This window comes from Gobius niger, assembly GCF_951799975.1.
Source record: "Gobius niger genome assembly, chromosome: 4".
Lineage (NCBI taxonomy): Eukaryota > Metazoa > Chordata > Actinopteri > Gobiiformes > Gobiidae > Gobius > Gobius niger.
The window spans coordinates 26,152,449-26,176,662 of record NC_136855.1 but is presented as its reverse complement, the minus strand read 5'-3'; the positions used below and the strand labels follow the sequence as shown (position 1 = coordinate 26,176,662).

The 24,214-nt window shown below is 40.5% G+C and overlaps 2 protein-coding genes across 4 annotated transcripts in view; one reads left to right on the top strand and one right to left on the bottom strand.

The window, feature by feature from the left end:
- Window positions 1-15,131, top strand: part of shf (Src homology 2 domain containing F) — a 57,728-nt gene extending 42,597 nt beyond the window's left edge. Inside the window, exons 4-7 of one of the 3 annotated variants that reach the window (XM_079554968.1) lie at window positions 5,810-5,956; window positions 9,943-10,117; window positions 10,419-10,538; window positions 13,774-15,131. In XM_079554968.1, coding sequence (XP_079411094.1) covers window positions 5,810-5,956; window positions 9,943-10,117; window positions 10,419-10,538; window positions 13,774-13,960 — 629 coding nt within the window. In that variant the 3' untranslated portion in view covers window positions 13,961-15,131. Of the gene's footprint in view, window positions 1-5,806; window positions 5,957-9,942; window positions 10,118-10,418; window positions 10,539-13,773 lie in introns of all 3 variants that reach the window. The other 2 variants (XM_079554967.1, XM_079554969.1) reach the window with 2 other exon arrangements.
- Window positions 15,132-19,938: 4,807 nt separating this feature from the next.
- On the bottom strand, window positions 19,939-24,003 carry LOC306962273 (ubiquitin-like protein 7). Its single transcript, XM_079555380.1, has 11 exons — window positions 23,972-24,003; window positions 23,602-23,782; window positions 23,412-23,531; window positions 23,243-23,328; window positions 22,507-22,591; window positions 22,369-22,426; window positions 22,165-22,298; window positions 22,007-22,056; window positions 20,665-20,835; window positions 20,464-20,577; window positions 19,939-20,370 (listed from the first exon to the last, which is right to left on the bottom strand). The coding sequence occupies exons 1-11, from the start codon at window positions 23,972-23,974 to the stop codon at window positions 20,230-20,232; spliced, it is 1,143 nt and encodes a 380-aa protein (XP_079411506.1). The 5' UTR covers window positions 23,975-24,003; the 3' UTR covers window positions 19,939-20,229.
- Between the last annotated feature and the right edge of the window lie 211 nt (window positions 24,004-24,214).

Here is a 24,214-nt window from a genome sequence, read left to right as displayed (position 1 = left end):
AAAAGCCATCTCAGGTACCACCACAGGGCCTCTGCTGTTTATCACTCTGCTCTTAATCTCACTTTTCCGATTGTTTAAAAAAAAAAACTTTTGCAGTTTGATGAAAGCAAACATGTAGTGCTTTGTTTTTCTCTATTTCTGAAGAGTGAATTTGCTTATATGTTTTCTCATCTAATCTGAATGCGGAATAATCAAGATTCAGCATCACAAAAACAAAGCAAGTGTATTCTCCGCTCTGAGTGAGCTGCATACCAAACTACAGCCGGCTAAGAACAAAGAAATCGAAGCTCATTCCGCTCAAACTTTAACTTTTGCTGAATCTTTTACAAAGTGGCAAAACATCATATGAATTTCTATCAATTTTTCTTTTCCACATTACCTACAGCAATACATTGTGTTTGCCTGCAGTGTTATTTCCTTATTGTAATATTCCCGGCGATGCTTCTTGTTTACATATGAGCACTAACAAGTCCTCATCAAGTCACATTTTATGCCGGGGCTGGTGCATTCCTAATCACTTTGCATCTCTTCCTCATTATCTTTTTGTCAAGCGACTCTCAGAAGTTTGTTCAGAGGTCTGTTGGCCATCTTTGTAAACTGAAGTGCTTCCCAGTAATTGGAACACATTAATATATACAGTGGGGTGCAAAAGTATAGACACCCTAGATACACATTTTTGTTGATGTGAGCAGTGAAGCAAGGGGAAGATGACTTGATCTCCGAATGGGATAAACTGACCAATCAGATATTCCCCCTTTTGCTCAATCAATTAAATTCCAGCAAATTATGTAGAGAAGTGTATCACCATATGTGAAAAAGCTGAAGTTAAAAAGCAAATGGCTTCTACAAATGGGTAATGATTGTATCCACATATCTAGTCCACGCCAGATGTCATCAATTTGTGCAGTCTTAAGGTTTTGCCATGGCCTTCACTGTCTTCTGACCTAAGCATCATTGAAGATCTGCAGATGGTCCTCCAAAGAGCAGTGTATGACAGACAGCCCAGAAATCTCTTGGTTCTGGAAGACGTCTCATTTCTACCTTCACGCCTTTTGGAGATCATTTCGTCTTCCATTTTGCTTCATTGTTGTCTTTCAAGAAAGTAGAGAGGGACGAGTGCTTTTATTGGTTTTGTTATTGTAGCAGGATAGGAGGTTGGGAGAAACATGCACCATTCAGAGCTGTACATACATTCCTCTCACACTTTGTACCTATGAGACACAATATTATGACCACTAAAACTGGTTCGGTTTTAGTCTTGCCCGCAGAATCGACCATTGGTACCCAATACCTTTGTATGATCAAACACATTTTCAGTTTACCCGCCGAAATTCAGGGGACTTAACCAGGCCAGACACTCCTGTTCCTTACACCTATTATTGGAAAGGGCATATTAACCAAACAGTTAAACTTGAAATCAAAATTGATGTGTTAAAAACTTAAAAACTTGTTGAATGCACATATTGCTCTGCATTGGCTAGCTCAGTCCTCAAAAGCTGCAGCTCTTGTGGAGTATTCCTGATCTACATTGGGAAAGGGAAAAATTAATGACTAATGACTAATGCAACGTTGCTACAATGTAGTCTGATCCAACACACACTTGCATGTAGAATAAGTCGGTGGTGATGTAAGGCTATAACCACTGACATCACACTACAACCGTCAATAATTGATGGTGGCTCCACTTATGAACCACTTTGTAAGGGCTGCAGACAGAGACATATCTGAGCAGATATGTCATACTTACCGGCTCAACTTTAGGCGGCTTACATCAACATCTGCTTCACTGTATGTTCTGCAGTCACACTTGGCTCTGCCACTCTGTAGAATTTAGTTCCTCGTCTATATCCATTAAACCTACATTCTTTGGTATCACATGTCCCACACAGGCTGCGGTTGAGAGTTGTTTGAAGGTGATGAAATTTTAAACTGGCATCCAAAGGTCGGGGAGGAGCTGTAAGTCAGCACAGGAGACATCTGCAAATGTTTGCTCTTGAGGTGCTGTAATCCAAGAAGCGATGTGTCTGCAGTACTTTGTTCATATTGACCTTTCTTTGGTCAATATGAACAAATTGGTTTTGTGATGTTATTTTTTATATTCTGATTGCATTATGTAGTTAGTGTATTTTTAGCTCAGTGGTGAATGCTGGATTTACACTTTATGCTTGGAAGTGGCATTTACAAAAATCCAGTCTCGACGGCTAAAGGCGGGGAACACAATCATAATGACCTATTTGTTCTGAATTGAGGGATTACCAATTTATTCTGAAAATACCATCCCAGTTGGAAACAAACAAACTATTAGTTGCTCATGAAAACGTATGGCTGAGCTTTGTAATGTGTAGAGAAAGTGTGGCAAAGCTATGTGATATAAATAGCAAGTGCTGCCTGTGCCCCGGTAATAATGCAATCTGCATAAAAGCCTCTTTGTCTTCATTAACGATAAGGTTAGAGACCAGAGTAATGCTCCATGCTGCTGCACTTTCCTATCAGTGGCTGCATGTTCACCTCTCACATCACTGTTATTATTCACCACGGGGCTATCTCCTGACACATATGCAATGGAATGTAAATGCCCTTCCTTGTTAGGCTGCTGGGGAGCTGTGTACTTGTGCCTGGGTTAATCAGTCATCCTGAATGCCCCCAGCCATGTCCTCCCGACAGCGACGTAGCCCCTGATAGTTGATTGATGTCGTCAGAGGTGGAGAATGAAGAGGATGCATTTAGATTTGGTCGACTTAAGGCGCGAACATGCACATGGGAGAAAGACGAGGTTGTCCGATATGACTGTATGGCACACAGCTCTGACGGCCATCAGGAGAGTAAGTTTAGTCACAGCAAGAGTGAGATAAGCAGTCAGTATTCCCCTGATCAATTGCCCCTCAGCAACTAGTTTACCAAGCATTTCCCATTCTTCTTCAATTACTCAGTTAACTGGACATTTTACAGAACACAAAATTTAGTATTGGAATGAGGAGTTTTATTGATCTCACATGGGAAATCTGGGAAATTGCCTATTGTGAAAATGATTGCCTCTGTTTGGTGATAACTCTACAATCTTACATAATTTTTTGCTCCAATCTGCGAGAATGTGGATAAAAGGCTTATTTAATGTGACTATTTTATTCGGATACAAAGTACCAATATACTCACTTTTCTTACGTTGCTTTATTTTAAGATTAGGCTGTATTTTCTACGCAGCTGTTTATCCTCAGCCGTGGTTCTGCGCCGTCACTTGCTCCTCTGGGCTCATCCGCTGCTCACAGCTGATAACCTTCTGACAGTGCTTTTTCTCGAGACCCAAATGTGTCCTGCCATCGTCCATCGAGCCCTGCATGTGCCTTATCTGCTCTCACGCACATTGGCCGCACAACAGCGCTCCAAGGCTCCCACACAGAATCCATCCCCAGAGCCCAGCGGCAGCCCCTCTGGAAGCCACCGCTGGCCACCCGTCACTAACCTTCCTTTTGTTATTGAAGGCGTAGCTGTCATCTCATCTGCATACTCTATTTTGTGGGCTTGAAGAGAGCTGGAGCGTATAATGCGACAGCTATGAAATGCATGGAATTATGAAGTGGCATTTTGCTTTCTATAGACTTACATAATGGCTACCCCTTATAAAAACTCTTCTGTTGGAGTGAATGCTCAAGTCTCCAAAAGCAAAAGAGTTTGGTCCAATCCTAGAGTCTGAAGCAATTAACTTGAGTCCCAAGAAAATTTCCCAACTGAATTGAATAAAGCACTTGTCTGTTCTTAGCACCTCTGCCCATAATTTGTGATATAAACAATCGCAAAGCTGCTTTTGAATATGCATGCAATTAGCGGACCAAATTAAGCTCAACTAAATTAAATGGTCGCTGGTGGAAACTTGCCGAGCATGTGATTTATGGCAGGGCTGTGTTTACTGTGATGGAGTGGCATGAGCTAATGAAAAGCCTGGGTAAATAAATACCTGGCTTTAAAAATAGATCCACTCCTAGAAGCATAAAGACGAGTCAAGCCCAAGATAATGCAGGGATAGTCTTCTTTTATTCAAGTGCCCATAGAACATGGCTGTGAAATAAATCATAAATCTATTACTTTCTCTAAACTTGTACAGTTTTAATGACAGTAAATCTGGTGTTTAGTAATGTTTTCAGTACCTTGAGCGTAATGGTGTATCTCTGAAACACAAACCTGTTGAGTGCAGTGAGCTGGGCATGCCTCCCGCAGAGCTTATAATCAGATGTGATCTGAGTGGTGCTACTGTAACTGCAGGAGCTGTTAAGCCTGTAAAGTGCCATTCTCCCAAGGCACAGTGATAAGTCCCAAAATGTCTACGACTGACTGAAGAGCACTGATAAGCTTTCGGGTCTTGTTGTGTAAACCAGTTTTAAGGAGGTGGGTGGAGCTTGCATTTTTCAGCAAATTTGTCGTAAGAAAGTTGACATCCTTCCGCTGTCCAGGGCTTGTGTTTATTGTATAGCCAAAGAGAAATGTCCTTGACCAATTCTATGATAGCTTCCTTCACATTAGAAACATGTAATTCAGCAGTGAAACCAAGTGAATCAGAACCACACTTTCCCATTGTTCTCCTTGTGAGGCTGCAGAGTGCACGCTGTCTAGCGCTCCCCCAAACAATTACTCGCTAATCTTCAATGTGGAATAAGCATTAGGCTTTTAATCTCAGAGGAGAGGCACATACTTCACCCTCAAAGTACAGGATGCTGTAGGCCTTCCTGACCTTGTGTCTCTATCCCTCAGTTTGTGTCTTTTGTACCAACTTTAAGGTTGCTGCACATTTTCTTTTTCCAAACCTTCTATGTTGCCACCCGACAGTCTCCCATTAGACCATGAATGACCCTCTTCTATTTGATGATGGAATTTGTTCTTCTGGAAAATCTCCACTTTTCATATCAACACCGTGAAGCTCAATCAAGATGTTCCTCAGTTTGCAAGAGGCTTAAAACTGATCAAGTTAATGCCACCACCAGTTGTTACCATTGTGGTTGTACCACTTTTTTTCACAAATTCAACTTTTCTGTTAACAACTCTGCATTACATATCCCTGTCCTTGGCTAAAGCTGTTCATTTCTCTGTGGTTTTCTTACTTTACGGGTAAAACAAGCACTTCTGGAAGAGACATCTATTATTTACAGGACAAAGCCTGGGGAGTGTCCGATAGTCCTGACGTATTGTTCCTATATTCTCTGCATTGCCATTTATCTTAATATCATTTTATGTGGTTCTTCTATACACAGCATTTGCACTGCTCACTGCTCAAGTGCTTTTGTAGATTGTATTTGCTGCATTTATCGCTGCTTGAAACAAGTGCTTAAACTGAACAATGTGTTTCTTCTTACGTCTTGATGCCCTCCATCCAAAGCCTGCTGCGTATCAGATTTGAGGCTGACTGAAAGATATATCACAAAGGGTTGTGGTTTTGTAAATGCGGTTGTAAATCTACAATAGATCTGAGCCTTGGCCCGTTGGCAGGACAGGGATTAAATGCATTAATTAAACCACAGCCCTGTAGTCTCTGCAGACCTAACTTTACTTCTATTTCAGTCCTTTCTGGTCCACAGCCACTGATGCTTCGATAACAAAATAAACTTGTTTGTTGAAGCAAATTCTAATGTTTTTCACTTATCTCCGCTCTTTTCTTCATTCTCTTCATTCTCTTCATTCTCTTTTTCTCATTTTTCTCATTTTTCTCATATCCCTATCACCTACTACTTACAATTTTGTATTCCCACCGTTTGATTCTTTTCGTTGTTGCTCTCCCTTTCATCATGTGTTCGTCTTGTGGCCTGGGCGGCTCTTGCAGTAGAGATTAAAGTGATCAAGGACCTCCCGTGGCCCCCTCCTGTGGGGCAACTCAACACCAGCCCTCCTCCCACTGTGGAGGAGCTGGAGTCTCCGTCCCAGCCAGCGCAGGCCTCCCCGGGACAGGCAGCGTGTGACCAGCACCACCATGGTGGGTGTTGGTGTTCACATTATCAGCATATTCCCCGCTCATCCTCAATCTTGTCTTGTCATCTACCAATTCACAGAGCGGTTCATACCATTTCATCAGGGCACTTTTTATTCTTACTGTGTATGTTTTGTGTGAATGTTTTTAAATGTATAAGCCGATCTGTAGTTGCAAAGTCTTATTATTACTGAATGGTATATTATTATACAATTCAGTAATTGGAAATATACATACTGTAGTCCTTTCTATAAAGCACTTGAACTTCATAAATAAAGAGGATAATTACTGGACATGTTCATCTGGATTACACATGCACCAACAGCACTAACTCCTTCACGGGTCTGGAGTCTGGCTCATTATTTCTAATTGTCCCAAACTGTTCTGTTTGGTTAATTGCCACTTAGTCTGACCCCTATGTCTTCTTGTCAACATGGTCATAACTGTCCAACATGGCTCGCCTGCTTTACAAGCTCCTTTTGTCAATTGAAAAAACTAATTTGAGCTTGTGGCCCTGTTTGCCACTCCTCCTCACCTCATGTTCAACAGGGTTTTTCCAATACAAAGCCAAAGTGATTCACTCATTTTCGACAATGGGGGGTATTAGTTTTGTTTTTGGAGTCCTTCCACAACTCCCACTATGTAACAGAAGTATTTTCCTGGGGAATAGCAGGACACGTAGCAGAACTAATGCCAGGAATGGGATTTCCCCAGTAGAGTGGGCGGACAGACCAGAGCCATGTAAGAGGACACCAGTATGTGCAGGACATGATTTATGTTCATAAATCCATGGGAAAGGTTCTGTTCTTTGGTGACGGCTGAGTGGCTTTAGGATTGGCGTCCAGCTGTAAAGTGATCCCCCACGGCCTGAGCCAGTCCGGCCCTCCCCACATCTCAAGGGTCAGAGTTCATTCTGGCAGACACACGGGGGCTTACGACCTCTGCGACCTCCGTGCATACAGTTACATTGCACTCCAGTGACCTTAGCGCCAGGCAGACTGCAGTCCCACACACCACACACACTCTGAGATTAAAGATAAGGGGTCTGCCCTCACACGACCTGACAAAGCCACATTTGCCAAGTTCAATTCATCGGTTTGTCTTGACAGCACTCATAATGCATTAGAAAATGACATTCTGGTGCTTCATATTATTGTTTAATTCCATTTCTCCCTTTATCCTGGATAAACTATGCCATAGGTAAATGTAGCTTTGCACATCATCCGTGGGTGAAAACAGTTGACGCACTTCTTTCCTTCAACATGATTTAATTTAATCAATTAGCAAGCTTCATTATACAGATTTATGCAGAAGTGTGGGAATGAGGAGTGCTTCATCATTCTTATTTGGATACTTGTTTCTTACATGTTTGACTTACTATATTCCTGTTAAATATTTTTCCTATTAGATTGCATTGCAGCCACTGAAAGCTTGTTTTAGTTTATTGGCTTTATATTGTTGGGATCTGTTGTTTTGCCTTTTTTCCCTCTGCTGCTTCTTTGCATTTCTGTTTGCATGATTTACATACAGCCAAATAACACTTTATCCCCTTCAGAAATATAATCAGCTTCCTGTCACATAAGCCTACTCACCCAACCTGCTTTGTGCTTTTATTTTTCTTGCTGGCTCTCAAGGAAGCCATTTCGTGTCTATGAGGGCAGGGCCATTAGCCATCAGTCTCCATCTGACTGACAGTCCAATCTGATACACACATTCCATTTGCTGTGCTTTACAAGCAGTGCCACTGATAAGACACACCGCTGACCTGCACATTTCCGCACGTGTGGATGTGTTTGGATGTATCTGCATTACTGGATATCTCAAGATGCCTTTGGGGTTGCCTTCTGCTTACCATGTACCATTGTTTTACTTTTCCATCTCATGTTGCCTATGTCCGTAATATTCGCATTAATGCATGACAAGATAACAGTAATTGTGTTTCCTTAATCTATTAGCACAATAGCTTTTGCTTTGTAATACTCTAAGTCTGCATTCTTCCATGAAAAGCCTGAGTCTTGACAGTGGAGGTTGATGGGGTGAATTCCACTGAGAAAAGCTACTGAAGCATTCCTCGATGGCAGCAGGAAAAGGAGTTTAATCAAGGTCAAATAAAGAACTGGTTGTGTTGAATCAGGAAAAAGGGAATTACTGCTGGCACTGTGTTCATAGTGCAGGTTTGAAGAGGTGGGTCAGACTCCGGCAGATCTGAGTGATTTGAATGAACTGAAAAAATGGATGGTTGTAATAAAGTTGCAGCCACATCACTATATACAGTAGGACAGTATTTGTGCTCATGCTCTACCATAATTACCAACTGGTGAAAGCCCTAGAAGCACGGGCCCATCTTTACACATGTTGAAATGGCATAAAACTGTAAATGAGACCAACATTATCTTATACAGAGGAGCAACCAGGGCAAGAGAATTGAGGGCCATGTGATTGCATCTTCATGTTCTGATCTGACAGCGTTGGCAGTCCTCTTTTCTGCACAACATGCATCTCCCTGTCCCTCTGGTCAGTTACCATGGAAACACGTTTTACCCCAACATTGTGTGCACATTGTATTATGAATAGTGAATGTGTATGTTCATCGTTGATGTGAGTTTAATATCAGGCATGTTCCTTGCTTACTTGGTTGCACAGGGGCATTTTCCACTTGGCCAACTCGTATTGTTGTTCATACTGAGTGACAGTCATGACTAGTTGTTTCAAAAATGCTGCATTAGCTTGAAATAAACATAAAAGCCAAAGGTAACCTCTCAACTGTCATCAACTTTCTCTCTCATTTTGTTGAGTTTATATGTTTAGTAAATGTGACCTTATGCTCAGGACTAATGAGTTCAATTCATTGAAAGAAAGTGGAGAGAACCCTCTACTGGTTGGAATAAAATGTCAACAAAATGCCTCACAGTTGGTCCAATGTTTTAACTCCTGAATGAGCATGCAATAGGGAGCATTTCAAGTGTCCCTCGAAGTGTAGATATTACACTGACCATAAGTACGAGTGAAATCCAAAAACCAAACCTGCGATAAACTCCTATGTCCTTCCATTTAGACCTGTGAACATGTGTGGTGTCCACAGAGCTGCTGAAATGAGTTGACATGCACATTGCCCAGACTGATAGATTGAGCCTGTCAGTCCCTCTACTCAGCGTGATCCAGAAGCGCTCTTAAACTGTACAGAGTAACACTATCCTGTGACAGGAATGCAGAGCAGACAGGCATAAGCCCATCTCCAATGACATGTGTGTGAAGATCACAGTGTCTGTCAGCGTGATTAGTGTCCAGCTCTGCTAATTAACCACTTAACACAAGACTGCCCATTAGTGACAGATCGCTGCTAAAACACCAGCATCACCGCTGTGTTGAGCCCTACACTACATTAACTTCTCCTTTGAGAGCACTGGCTTTGATCTGTGGAGCATACCCCTTTATTCATCCTGTGAAGACACTGTAGCTATTTGTCTGCTCAAAGTGAAGTCTGCCATGACATTGAATACACTGACAGATAATTGGACACACTTAACTCTCTGCTGTCAACTTTAGCTTCCACAAACACAAGTGCAGTTTTATTGGTCTGCATGCATTACCTCCTGACCTTTTATTTTCTCTCATAAAAACTGTAAATCTAGTCTCGTGACTCATTGGTTAAAAGGCATCAACTGCATCCTGCCAATCGCAAATCATGCATGCCATCAGACAGTTTTCTGCTTGGTTGCCAAGTTGGTGGTGTACACACACTGAGAGTACCATGCGTAGCATTGCATTTTTAAGTGTTGGGCTGTTTTGTTTTACATTGCTTGAGGGGAAAAAAAAGTTTAACATTTTATTTTAAACATTTTTGTTGTGGAAATGATCTATATGATTTGTGTCTGATTTGCGTCTGTCCCATAATTTTGCCCTGATTAACTATTTAGTGTATTTCAATAAGCACAAATACATGGCTATGATAAATGGTTCATTTTAATGACACAAATGTTATTACATTACAGTTCAGTTTGATGGGGTGGAGAAGTCACGAATGTCGCCTACTAAAGATGGGAAAGCTCGACCTCTACAACGACACTCCAGCGGGTGTCTAGTTAACACCAAAATGACCTCATTGGACCACAGCAGCTCTTCCATGGGGGAGCGCGTTGACCCCGCCATGCCCCTGGAAAACCAGTTGTGAGTCACTGTCACATTAACCTAATCATGTACCTACTCATGTAAAATCGTAATTTATCCATGTGAATGGAATCCACTGGATTAAGAATATTATAGGTGTGTTTTTCACTACATTCACAGCACAAAAAGAAACATTCTAAGCATTTTGTTGTACATTTTAATTTGTCTGAATCCAGTGCATGGGATTTAGAATGTATCTAATTGTATGCAGTAATCACTAGACTCAACAATATTTACATTTTTTTGAGGCATGCATTTCATAGTAAACCCTTTTTGTGCATCTTGTCCTTTTTGACTATAGCTGGTACCATGGAGCCATCAGTAGAACAGATGCAGAGTCTCTACTCCGGCTGTGTAAAGAGGCCAGCTACCTGGTGAGAAACAGCGAGACCAGCAAGAATGATTACTCCCTCTCCCTAAAGTAAGGACTACACTTTCACCTGAATATCACATGTAGATAGATGCACTGCAACACATGTGGATACAACCATTGTGGTTTCAATCCATCAAGGTTAAGCTGCACAAAATGTAAAGTACAATAGAGCTAAGTAGTTGATTTATTGCTGACTGTGCCTCTCAGCTATAATAAAGTTGAGCTTTGAGCCCTCCCTCCGACTTGCCCTGTCTGTCCACAGCCCCCCCATCTGCTCCACTGACCCCTCTGACAGCACTGGCACATGAAATGCTACTGTGCCCCACAATCTAGTTATCTGTGCCCTTCATTTGCAACTCAATGCAGCTGGATGATTGGTTTAGTCTCGTTTGACATTTCCTAGAGGTTATTGTCTTTCAGTGAAGCTAGAACATCCAATGTGTACTTCCTTTGATTTTTTTTTTGCACCCCCTGGTGTTAGACAGGATGTTGTGGTGAGAAAGTCAAATAAGAAGTCATACTGGCATTGGGCACAGTATGGTGCTGTATCTATATACGATACGACAGTTATCAGCACCAGATCGACTACAGTGCATCTTAATGACTCAAAGGTGGATTTCATTTTGAAATAATTTTATTACAGAGAGCTCCTGATGTCTATCTTATTTTGGTGCATATTAATCATATCTACCTAGTAACTTGAGTCCTTTAATCTTTAACTTTAATCCACTGGCTAATGTCCATAGCATCAGGTGCATGAGATAAAGGTTTTGCAAATGTTTTTATTTTGTTTTGGAAAGATCTATTGCCAGCGGAGTGTGAGGAGCACCTGCAGAATACAAAGAAAACCTCATTAGCATAGAGAATGTTTTCTGGGTCTGTGTCCTATTTGTTTGTAAAACTCTACTCTCAGATGCCCCTGTCTTTTTTTACCTTTGGGACAGATGAGGGGCAGACTAAGAACAACGTTTAGGTTGATATATGGAAATGACATGTGCCACCCCGCTGGGCAGAGGTAACTCACAGACCGTTCAGTCGCTGATAGAAGCCCCTCTTGGCTCTGAAAATGAGTGAAAACCAGAGGTGAAGCTCCTCCATGTCGAGGGTAGCTGAAAAATGTATCGGGGCACGAGGTGGCACGTATGTCTCCTGCATTATTGATAAAGACTGATGCAGCTGAGACCCCATCCTCCAGAGGCCACAAAGTGTTTTCTATCAGTTATACCCTCCTAACCCTTTTTTCTGGCCACCTGCCTCTTACTTGCCTTTTGCCTTTGAACACTTTAAGCCATTTGTACCATTCTGAATCGTAAGAGCGCTTTTGAAGTACTTCATACAGCTTTCAAAATGGCTTTGCAGATATACTGGAGAGTTTTTGTGTTTTGATGGCTGCACACAAACAGAAGATGGAAGAATGTGTCTGGATAAATCAGACATTTAACAGCCCCTTGTGAAGGCATTCTATGTATTTAATTTGAATGCAAAATATTTTGCTTATACTTCTCTCTGTGCAAGATGACCTCAACTTTAAAGTTACTCGATACCTGGAAACTTAAAGCTGTTCCCCTTAGGTTTGCTTTTAAGTTTGTTTACTGTGTATGGCTTCATTCACATTTGGCAAAATGCTTGAAAACCTCCTCTGCTCATTATGGTAATGAGAATTGGAATAATCTTTTGAAGGATGTACTTTTGCCTTCTCTGTTGCCATAGATATCATTGAGTGTGTCATTCATGAAGCAATCCGATGTGCTGAAGCCTGAGATAAGCCTTGATTGCTGTCAGCCTATTCCTGTGCTCACGAAAGGGTTCAAGTCAAAGGCATAAAACCTCAATAAACCAGCCCCTGCCTGTGAGATGAGTCCAGATTAGAAGCACCAACAAACACCCTGTTTTAAAGAATAGCGCCACAAACAAGCTATCCCGTGATGGTGACGTTAGCCAAAGTGCTCTATTGCTCTGCAGTGCTGTCTCTGTAATGTGATAAGGAGCTGAATGCTTGCTCAAAAACCTGTTGGGAATCTAAAAAGGACACTATTGATGTGTTTGCCTTTTTAAAGTGTGTCTCTGCGTAACCTAACGCCCGTCTCCTCTCGGCAAAGCAGATGAACATTTATCAAAAGCCTTGTTGAATCCTGCATTTCTAAGACGAGCTCTCCTGGCACCAGTTCAACTCACACCTAAAGCTGAACAGTCAATGTAATCCCAAACAAGTTATTAATCTTTGGATAATATCAACACCTACGGCTTGGTATTTGAGGTTTTAGTTTTACTTTTATTTGATCTCTAAATAACCCTAAAGCTTCTTATTATCCCATGAAACTGCAAATCATATATCTATCATATCATATATCTGCTATTAGACATAAAATACTTGTTTGTTCATTTGTATATTCAAGTTTAAAAGTATTATTTAGTCAAAAAGCCCCAGTTTCAATTCAGTGCATTTTTGGCATTTTGCTCAATTCCTTTTATCTGCCGTTTTATTTCTCATGTGGAGCCAAGAAAGAAATCCAGGGTTTTTACACATGCAATTATGAGAGAAGTAAAAAATGAACGTGCTGCTTGTTTCAGCTCTTAAGCACAGTTTAATCTCTTGCTCACTGCAGATAGTAGCAGCGCACAATACAGCTACAAAAATATTAGACATTGTACTTGTAGATATACTACATAATGTAAATATCATTTAAGTAGGCACAAAAAAAAAAGCTTTGTTAATGGTTTATGTTGAGGTTCTCTATTTGGTAAAGAGACTTTGCTGAAACGCCTCACACATATGGGGATCTGAATCTAAATATGAACTGCAATGATGTAACTTATTAAGAAATGAATGTATACTTTGTAGGAGGTATTCATGCTAAATCTATTCCTACACTGCTACTCTTATCCTCTGCGGCTATAGTTTGGCTAATGTTCTCCTCTTTGTATGTTAATGTGTAGGTGGAAATCCATAGTATTGACACGTTCTATTTTAAAAACGATTACCGGCAAACTGTAAAAGGTATTGATCAGCGTTCGGGGAGCTTTTAATTTGCTGTGCATTTATGGCTGTAGCTTAAGTGATTCATCCAAGGGGTTCATTAGCCTCATCCCTATGTAGTGCAAGAGGAATCATCCACCTTAAGTAACCTGCCTTTTAGCCTCTTCTCCAAACGACTACTCTGTGCGATGCTGCATTCACAACGGCCACAATACAACACTGTATCGGGAATTACTGTATGGCTATAACAGATTTGTTTTGCTTCCATTGATTTAAAAGCTAACCGTGCATCTTGTGTTTCCCCAGGAGCAGCCAGGGCTTTATGCACATGAAGCTTTCGCGGACCAAGGAGAGCAAGTACATCCTGGGCCAGAACAGCTGCCCCTTTGACAGCGTGCCTGAAATCATCCACTTCTACTCCAGCCGCAAGCTTCCCATTAAGGGGGCCGAGCACATGTCCCTGCTGTACCCCGTGGCCATCAGGACACTATAATGGTTTGGGGGCACCTGCTGGCATATATAACCTCACTGGTCTGGAAAAGTGGGGTTGGCCAAAGTTCAAGTGGAGATCAGCGGAGAATACAAACTGCTGATGATACGGACTCACCTCGTTGGCCATTGGACAGTGTGCAGACCTGAAGGCCGAGTGCATACCGACTAAAAGAGGGGGAAAAAAGGTTGTTGCTAAAGTCTTTATGAATTTATTTTATTTTATTTATGAAAAGAACACACTTAAATAAACAGAACTGAGAAACATTATTTCAGTCATTCTGGAATTCCCTTAGCACTTGAGGCTTAAAATAGGTACAGAAGTGACTCACTGGATTCACTGGAATGCAACGTAACCCTGTACCTTCCTATCAGAGGAAATTCCGGATAATTCTGCATATCACTGACATTCATTTAGGCTCTATTTGAGGAATAAGGAGACTTAAAGATGAAACCAGCCATCACTGGCATCAAAAGAATCTCGATGAGGAATGTTGTCGGCTTCATTCACAGCGTGGAGAATTATATAAGGCAAGTGAGTTTTTTGTGACAGTATTGTTGCTTTTCACATTTTGCAACTCCAAAATGTGGATAATTGAAAACTTGTTAGAGCTTCATACGTTGAGCGACTGTGTCATAAAGACAGCTGGATCTTCATAACTAAAAAAAGTGCATAATAATTTTGCACATTTATGATTTGTGCACACAGAAGCTAAAGCATGGCCTTTAGTTTGCATTAAGATTCAGGTATGAGGTTTTCATTTTGGATTGACCAAGATCACAGCTGTTCAAAAACAATCTTAATGCTAAAATAATAGCGCTTGCCTAATAATTCTGCACGCAGTATTTATATGGTGGCCTCAGCTATACAGGAAGCAACAGGCCAGAGCTCCATGCACACTGATCTCTCTATCTTGTCATAGCGCATGTTGTGCGCTATCCATCACTGAGCGGTGGTATCATGCCATTGACAGTGTAAGTACCATAGTTGGCGAGACAGCCAGGGGAGTGTGATCGATGGTTCCACCTATCTACCACAGCGCCATTGGCTGAGGAGCAGAGCCTTCTCCAAATGGACCAAATTACCCTCTGTACCCCCTGCTTTCCACTGGCTATGCATTGGAAGAATGAAATATGCCTGCATTGTCTACCTCAGAGAAAAAGAAAAAAGAAAATCAATTTCATTCGCCCATCTGTGGATCAATAGGTACAATGGGATTGCGGACTTCGATCTGCCTTCTTTGTGACATTCCCAGTTCCTTTACAATTACATCTGCTGTTTCAAGAAATGCATTTTGGAAGCAGTCAATCAAGATTTTCGTTTCCAGCAAAAACGTTCCAGATCCGAAATTGTATGTATACGCCGTACTATGACAGTGATGTGATGTCAGTAACAAATGTTTTGGTCAATGCCTTATAATGCATGGGTCAGTTCAATCTGCTGAGTTCCAAGTCTGCTTTTAATGATTGTTCTGTGACTGGTATATTTATTCTGGGGTAATTCTTCTTACTGATGTGGTGAGCAGCAGCTGACCCCATGGCTGGCTCTCGTTTCCTGTGCCCATGTGATGGTGTGTTTCCTGAATTCTCTGTTACTGTGGTGCTCTGTTCATATTGTTGCTTCTGCCTAATGCACGTCGGCTCAGTGGCCTGTCCTGACCATTGGGATTGTCAAGCCTCAAACTCCAAGCTACCAGGGCAAACATCTCCACCATTTATCTTTTTATGTGTGATTGGGAATGATTGCCGGTACAAACTTTTTGCAGCCATCGCTTGAGCCTTTAGGTTTCCTCTCATGCATAACCTTCTTGGATTCACATATTTGCTATTAACCCCAGAAAAAAACTCCTTACTAATCATGACAAGGTAAACTTCTAAAGTGAAGGGCAATAAGACTGACTGGGAACAAGATTTCACGAGTAAAAAGAAAAGGATTTAGTAACAAATCTAGGAAAAGAACTGTCACACCAGAACTACATCATAAGAATACGTAATTTTATTTCAGTTTTTTATATAAAATCCAGATTCAGTACACACATTGAAATCTATCAAACACGTACTGTATTTCAACAGTACTGTAATGATCAACAATGATTTATCTTCAAAATTAAAACGTTTGAAGTGTTTCTGTGTGTACAAGATTTTCAAATGACTTTTGATCAATATACTTACTGTCACTTTTATCAAAATAAGGTGTCCACCATGTAAATTGTAGCTATAAAGACATAAAGGGAAGCTATGGCTATAGAGAAGTGCAGTATTTACGCACCTGATGTGTGCTATGCAAACAAACTGCAATCAGTGGTGACATTTAAAATGTATAATTTATGGTACCAGAAAGAGCCGCTCTGTTGAATATGTGGTAGTTTGATTGTAGATGGCTGTATACAATAAAGCTGTTGATGGACACCGGTCAGTTGAGCTTTAGTGAGGGATATTAAGATGACAGTATGGACCTATGTTCAACTCGGTGTGCAGTCTGAATGTCCCCAGAAATGCTAGACGTTTGCTTTGCTGCGGCGTCTGTATCCAGTGGCTGCACTGCCTGTCGAGAGGCCTTAGCTTTGGGATTTTAAAGGGAATCCAGGAGATGTATGTTGAATAGGGGTGAGACCGAGGGGAGTGTTCTCTGATTGAAGAAGAGACGGTCTGTAATCAGCGGACATGCTTCTGAAAATGTCTATTATTAGAATTTAAACGCGCCCTTTTGCCCTCCCTCTGAAGTGTCTTAAACCATGTATGTGCAAGTGCATACCCTCCAATGTGCATGCAGGAAAACAGTGTTTGTGTGTGTGTGTAGCTGAATGAGTGTGATTTGATGTACGCTGTCATCAACTAGCTCAATATGTGTCTTCACTTTACTCCGGTAAAGTGGCCTGGATGACTTTTTTTTGTGTGTGTCCATTTTTTTGTGCCACCTATGTATGCACTACTAAAACATATCTGTATAGTCCCTCATGGCCAAATGTATATATACTGAATGTACTGAATGGGGACAAAAAGGCAAAGCGGATCAGTCAAAAAAATAAAATTGGGTTTATTAAGTTAAATGTGTCTACTGGTAATTTGTCTGCGTATCTGCTTTGTTCCCAAACCTTTGCTGTACACCCAACGCAATCGGTGTTACAAAATGCTTCCTGGAGCCTTCAGAAGGTCTCGTTACCATGGTGAGGCCCCTTCAATAAACGGTGAAGAGTGGCCATTGTTTGAGTCAAGGACAAAGCAGCAGAGCTGTTACGGCTGCACTTGTTGTTTCTTATTGATCCACTTTGTGGACTGTGCTCTAATGTATTTCTGCTCCGTCTTCATCCACGTTCTGCCTAAATCATACATCACATACAGGTACTGTTGGCTGCACAAACACAACCACAAGAACAGAATGGACAGTATTAGTACACGACTGCCAGCATCAAGAGTGGAATGTAACAAATGTAATAGGCTCACAAATATTTCATTTATTTTTATTTCATCTTTATTTCATTTGTTAGTTTAAAACTAGGACAATCTTTACAAAAGATGAAATAAGTTTTATAATACTCACCGGTCTATGGCTAATGAATGTTTACCTCCCACTTATTAGATTCCTTTCATTTTCTGCAAAATACTTAATGAGGTCTAAAATGTATGCCCCCAAATATGCCTTTACAAAAGCTACTGTTTAAGAAAGAAAGAAAGAATTATAAAAACATCTAAACCATCTGAAAACCTGACGCACATGCTTCAGTTCAGACAATTATTGCCCATTTCAAAACTGACTTTTTGCAAGATATTAGTTTTCATACACTAACCGCCTACAGACTTTAGTAACAAAATCATTAAAAAAAAAAAATGGTCAGAGCCTCAAAGGCAATCTCTTTATTTCAATGTTGCTTCTAGTGTAATGTGTTTTCTATTACATTACTTGATATTGTTAGTGAGCATTAGCAATATCAAGTCACAGTGTGGCTGTAAAAAGCCTCACTGTTGTACTGCTAAAATGTTTTGTATGATGATCTCTCTTGCCTTTTTGGTTGGGAGAGACATTCAGCAAATTGCATTCAGCCATTTACCATGTGCGCAGCAGCCTTTACAGAGAGAAGACTCGGCCGACCATAACTTTTTGCACTACATTAGTTTCTATTCTATATTTTGGGTTCAGTCATTTGTAATAATTGTAAGAGCCCTTTTCAGACTTTGAAAATCCCGTTAAGCTACATTATTATTTTACTTTCATAACTGTAGTTTTATATCTTTCACAATGCGTAACAATATAATCTTTTCACTTCCTGTGCTGCTTAAATGATTTATTTTCTGTCATTTCTTCTCATTATTTGCCACTCCGCTCTGTGCGACTGTTTTTTTTTTTTTCTGCCCACAGGCTCCATCAAGGGTTCACACCTGAAGAAATGCATCAAAGAGGCTTTTGTGAGAAGAAAGAGTGTTGAAAAAAGAAGAATAAATTGTGCAGCTTTAAAGCAATGAATGAACCACAAGGGGTAAAAATGGCCTCGAGTCCATCGCTGGATCATTTTTAGAGTCTGCTCAAGTCATTCTGGGAAAATAGCATCTCAGGTAACGGCTTATATTGATAATGTTGTGCCACAGAATTAATATTTTCCCAATCGACCAAATTAGTCATGAAAAAAAACACTGAATGCCAAACCAGGACAATAAACGCATGCTAAGACGGAATGCAATAGGAAATAATTGTGCTTTCTCATACTCTTCTTGATATGCCCATATTTCAAAAGCAGAGTCAGATAAAGAAGCAGGTTTTTGAAGTGCTGCATTGACAGGGAGCGCAAAGCCTAATGAGTGGCTTTATTTGTTCGAAAAGTATGAAGTAGCTTTGTGGGAGTGAAGAGAGAAGGGAAAATAACAGCTTGTTTTTCATTATTTCAGCTCCCTCATGATTTAACCCTGCTGCTGCAAATGGTGCCACCAGTGGGTGTAATTCTGCTCACATTGAGGCTCTAACTGACCCTTAATTGCTTTTGTCTATTCCACATTTAAGTTTTTTTCTATCACCTTGATATAATATATGCTGTGCTTAAAAGTGATGCAATGTGCTGCTAATTTTCATTTCACTGAAGCTTGGTCACTGCAATGTCCTCTCATTTGTTAAAGGCAGACACACTTTCATTTACTGATGTCTTGCTGAGACAATTACTGTCCAGTGCATGGCGGCTATGCTTTATTGTGAAAAATACCCTTGGAGGCATTTGGAGGGGGAAATTACCCACAGGTGTGCACACATATAAAATGGTAATGGGGAAAGACAGGCTAACGCTCTGTTTGGGTGCTGTGCTCATGAAAGGGCAATTCACTGATTGAGCTGTCACATCCACAGATGCAGTAATAAAACTAAGCAGGGCAATTACTGTAGATGGAGAACAGTGGGTGTGCAGGAGGGGAGGGGTATGCAAAATGCTCACCCCTAAAAAAGCCTGATGGGAGACAACAAGACAAAGCAAATGTGGCTGCCTCTAATAAGCCTGGTCTGAAAAGAGCTGGTTAATGGTAACAGTTGTCTGATGACTGCCATATAATGTCAGTGGCCCTAAAGGCAGATGCATTGTGTTTGTGTTTATTTCTTCCTAAACCACTCAACCAAAAATAAATGTAGGAAAGTTTCAGTCAAAACTTTGTTTGGCTCTAAAGAGGAAATTGTTATCAGCTAATGCGTATATTGCAACAATGTTCAACACCATCAAAAGGATTTGAGAATCTGCTGCAATACATTCAACGTGTAGGATAAGACATGACTACAGTGCCATCTAGTGGTTTTATTAGTAGGTTACAACTTTGGTAGCTTAGGCCAAGGGTTCACAAACGTTTCCACCCTAAAATCACTCATTGTATAATAATTTAAGGTGCAAACATTTAAAATATGGTTTAATGATGCAAGTTTGGATATTGTATTTTAATATTTGGGCTGATTTCACTAAAATATACCATTTTAAAATATACATCAAATTCAATGTCAGAAAAAGATGTGTATCCCATGAGTCACGACCCTCACTATGGGAACCACTGGCATATACTTCGGTCATATGCTTCAGACAGTGTTATTTATTCATGCAATGTTCAATCAATCCTCGACACAAGCACTGTGTATGTATAATACATATTTATTTCACAAACTAACTCAATACTGCCATGACCTAAGATGGTGAAAGGTCATTTTTTTGCATGTAAAATCCAACTACTATTCTAAAAAGTCTTTGGAATTTAATGTATCGTCACCAGATTTCAACAGAGCATTTGCTTTCTGCCATTGTCGGGTGTATGGGCTCACAGTCCTGGGCCTCCAGCAAATATGAGCTCGAGGGCAGCCTGAATATCACCATCTGTGGCCTGCAGCGCCCTCAGCATCAGCTCTTCATCCTGGATCCCCATATCTCTGAGCTGCTGCATCTGGGACTGCCACCGACCCTAGCAGCATAAAACAAACACAGTAAATTTACAGATCTAAATTTAGCATTGCCGTCAGGACAATTACATATAAAACCAATCACATGGTCTTACTTGTAAAGATGTCATTGTGGTGGCTTGTAACGCCTGCTGTAGCGCCTGGCTGAACAGGTCATTACTGACGGGAGTTCCAGCTGACATTTGAGCAACACCACTAGAAGGATCAGCCTGAATAACAAGTTTATATGGTCAGATGTAAAAGCATTACTGTAAAATGTATTAGTGCAATAGTGCTAATACATAGGTAAATGAGACCTGGCTTGCTGTGGTAGGGGTGACTGCACTGCTGTCTGGAGTACTAGCCAGAGCCAGGGCAGTGGCCAGTTCACTCTGTGTGATGGGTCGTGGGCCGGTTGCTCCACTGTGGCTCAGAGAGACCGGCCTAATTCCTGACGATGGTCCAGATCTGTTCGATGCTGACGGGCTCTGAAGTTAATATTTAAACATGATTAAATTCAAGCATATTTAGCAGCAACAACATTTGCATTCAGAATACCATTGTTTAGGCATATAATACAGTGTTTCTCAAACTGGTGAGACAAGGGCCGCTCCAGGTGGTAGTCCAGCTCCCCTACAGCCTTAGATTATTTAGAGACCTAGATTCAGTTCAGTCAGGGTTTAAACTGCCGCTGCATCCCAAAAGTCTGACAAGTGGTAACAATGGCTCCTTCCTTCCACCTGTTCCTTCACCTTTGAGGGCTACGTCATGAGGTCGGCCAAAAGGTAAAACAGTAAGAAATGAGAGCTGCAGCTGCTACTACAACTAGAATAATCTGAACATCCTAACCCCAGCAGCGAGGACAATGGAGGAAGTTATGGTGCCTCCAGTCCATCTGATTCATAAAAACTACAACTCCCACACAATGGACAATGAGACAACTGTAATCCAAGACACTGCACATACTGTAAGTCTAACTCCTGTTGTAAAAATTGAACAGTCTTTGGGTTTATAAAGAGTTGTTTAAATATTACTGACACTGAAAGTTTCAAACATGAACCACTCCCAACACAACATGTAAACCCAAAGAACAGATGATTATATAAGTTATAGGCTCACTCTCTGCAGCACAGAGCCTGCCACAGACAAGTGCCCGCAGACAGCTGTATTAGTGTGACAACGAGACTGTTCTTTCACTGTCTCACTGGAGTTACTATCCAAATTGAGTTAAGTTTTGTTCTTGTAAAGTTTAAAAAACAAATGTGTAAATATGCCTCACATTCAAACATTTGCAATAAAAAAAAAAAACAGGTGCTTCCACGGCCCAACACTGCTATGACCTGCTTTACACTTTCATGCAGATATTATGATGATTGTATTGAATAAAGTGCCACAGTCCAACTGTCAAGAGCAGAGATTGTCCGACTTCGGGTAGACTTTCGGTTAGACAGTACAGTGGCTCGTGGGGTTCCAATTTGCTCTTTTTGGCTTGATAAGAAACATACAGACTTCCCTTTGTTTGGTTTATTGAACCTTTTCGGATGCAGCCCTTGTATAGACTTGATTCAGCCCAAGTTTTGATCTGGATAGTTTGGTTTTTGACAAAGTTTAGATCTGGTGATACTAAAAGAGCAAAAAGCTGTCTTATAAGGTACTTACAGATTGGAATTCTTCCTCATCGTCAGACATGCCCTCAAACATAAATCCTCCTGTCAAATTCAGAAAACCTGATTTATTCATGTCTCAAAGTAACAGAAATGTAATGCTTTCATAACTAAGGCATTTAAGGTCACTATATTTTAAGTCTCTGTGCTCACCTGGCATATCGCTGTAAGAGCTGGTAGAGACATTGCGTGATGAACTGGCGCTAGATTGAGCAGGCAAGCTTCCTGCCACAGAGTGAAGGACCAGGATAATAGCATTCACCAAAGCTGGATGGGAACTAATCAACCTGCAAAAGGATGGGTCTGTTAAGATACTAGAACTGCAAATGAAACTGTATGACCTTGATGTCAACTTACACATCCAACATGTTGGGATCAGTGAATTGCACAAAAAGGTCTTTGTCCTGGAGCACACCTGTAATAAAAAGCAATGTGCCATTTTATTTTTTATTTTTTCTCAAACTTAAATCAAGCAGACAGAAAGTTTAAACTTACCAAGAGCAATTGGGTCTGACTTTAGGCCTGGTGTGGCCACAATAATTTGATCTAAAGACTCTTTATTTGTCAGCATTTTGTAAACCTAAAGCATCAAATAAGAGTATGAAAAGAGCCGAGCACATCAATGCTTTTTAAGAAAATTCCAAACAAAAAAGACATCTTAATAAAATTGAAATCAGTGGTCAAGAGGAGTATTCATTACAAACCATAAAAGACTGTTCAGTCTGGATCCGTATAAAAATATGTAAAATACTTTACTTGCCTAGAGAGAATTAAGTATTGAATAAACCCATGAAGCTGATATCTCACAAACCTTATTTAACAGACTCAGATAGTCTGATAGTTGATAAATAATATTGAAAAGCATTTCTATGGGAAAGCCTCGTAATCCACTGAAAATGATTATGTGACCCACTGATAAACACAACAAAAGTGTTATTGGCAAGTTATGGGCAAGTAATTAAATTACCAATATTTATTTATTTATTTTAAACAGCAATTTTCTAGATTATCAAAGCGGGTCAACATTCTAACTACTGAGCCACCTCTTAGAGATAGTTCTACTAAAATGTGTTTGTTACAGGCAAAATAGAGAATCCAGGCATTCTATAGAATTCGTAGCCTTTTTAGGCAAAGTATATAATGCTTTTAGTATAGTGAGAGATTCAGCCAACAGTCAGTGGCTGGATTTTGACTGTAGCTTTTCTGCAATGAGTCACATAGCAGAACTTACTGCATCTCTGTAGGATGAGTTGAGAGAGTGAAGAGCAGCATGAAAAACTCTGAACTCTCTGGCTGCTGTCGCTCTATTCACAGGCTCTAAAGAAGGGCAATGAAATGTTATATTAGTTAGGTTAATTTTGCAGAAGAATAAATGTCTCAGTGACAATAATTATACAAACCTGGAGTGCTCTCCAGCTCTGGCCAAGACTTTTTGAGGATATGTATGGTGGACCCATTCTGTATACCATAAGCATCTAGAGTAAGGTCATCCTTCAGCTTTCTGCCACAGTGGACCAGCTCTAATAAAATACAACTCTTTTGGTAAGTTGGACAGGCACTCTAAGCTAATGTACATAGTGATTTGCAAACCTATGAGTTCTGGATCTGGGATGGAGTCAGGTAGTTGCGCAGCGACCAGTTGTTTTAGGGAAGCTACTCTGTAACCTCCGGGTGGGACATCTCCGGGCATCATCTCCGGGAAGTGGAATTTGGATTTAGGCTGATCGACCAGCTTCAGAGATAGATGCCAGTCTGACGAGGCCATCATGGTCTGGGTACATATCAGAACGACCGAAACAATCACAATCAAATGACACCTGATCGCGTTATTTAGTTGCTTGGGACGTTTAGCTTCCATGCTCAAAAACATTACAAAACACGAACCAGCGGACACCCATAACCTAAATAACGATGTGAGAAAAGATTAGGTTATAATTGGAAAACATATCTGCACACTCACCATTGTGTTGTTGACGTTCCGCTTACTTCCGGGTTAAAGTCACGTGGTACATGTTGCATTTACTTACAGTGGGCTATAGGAAATATATATATATATATATATATATATATATATATATATATATATATATATATATATAGAACAATGAGAAAAAAGAAACAGATGGTAAGAAAAACTTGCACAAATATATATATATATATATATTTATGTATATGATACTGTCAAAACTAGAAATGCTGTCAA

Bases quoted from the DNA above. Each gene is read 5' to 3' on its own strand.
- LOC306962273 (XM_079555380.1), bottom strand. The intron at 22,057-22,164 runs GTGAGCACAGAG...TGAATTTGACAG, and splicing joins CTCTTACAGCGATATGCCAG to GAGGATTTATGTTTGAGGGC. The intron at 20,578-20,664 runs GTCTCATTTACC...CTTGTTATTCAG, and splicing joins CCCCTACCACAGCAAGCCAG to GCTGATCCTTCTAGTGGTGT.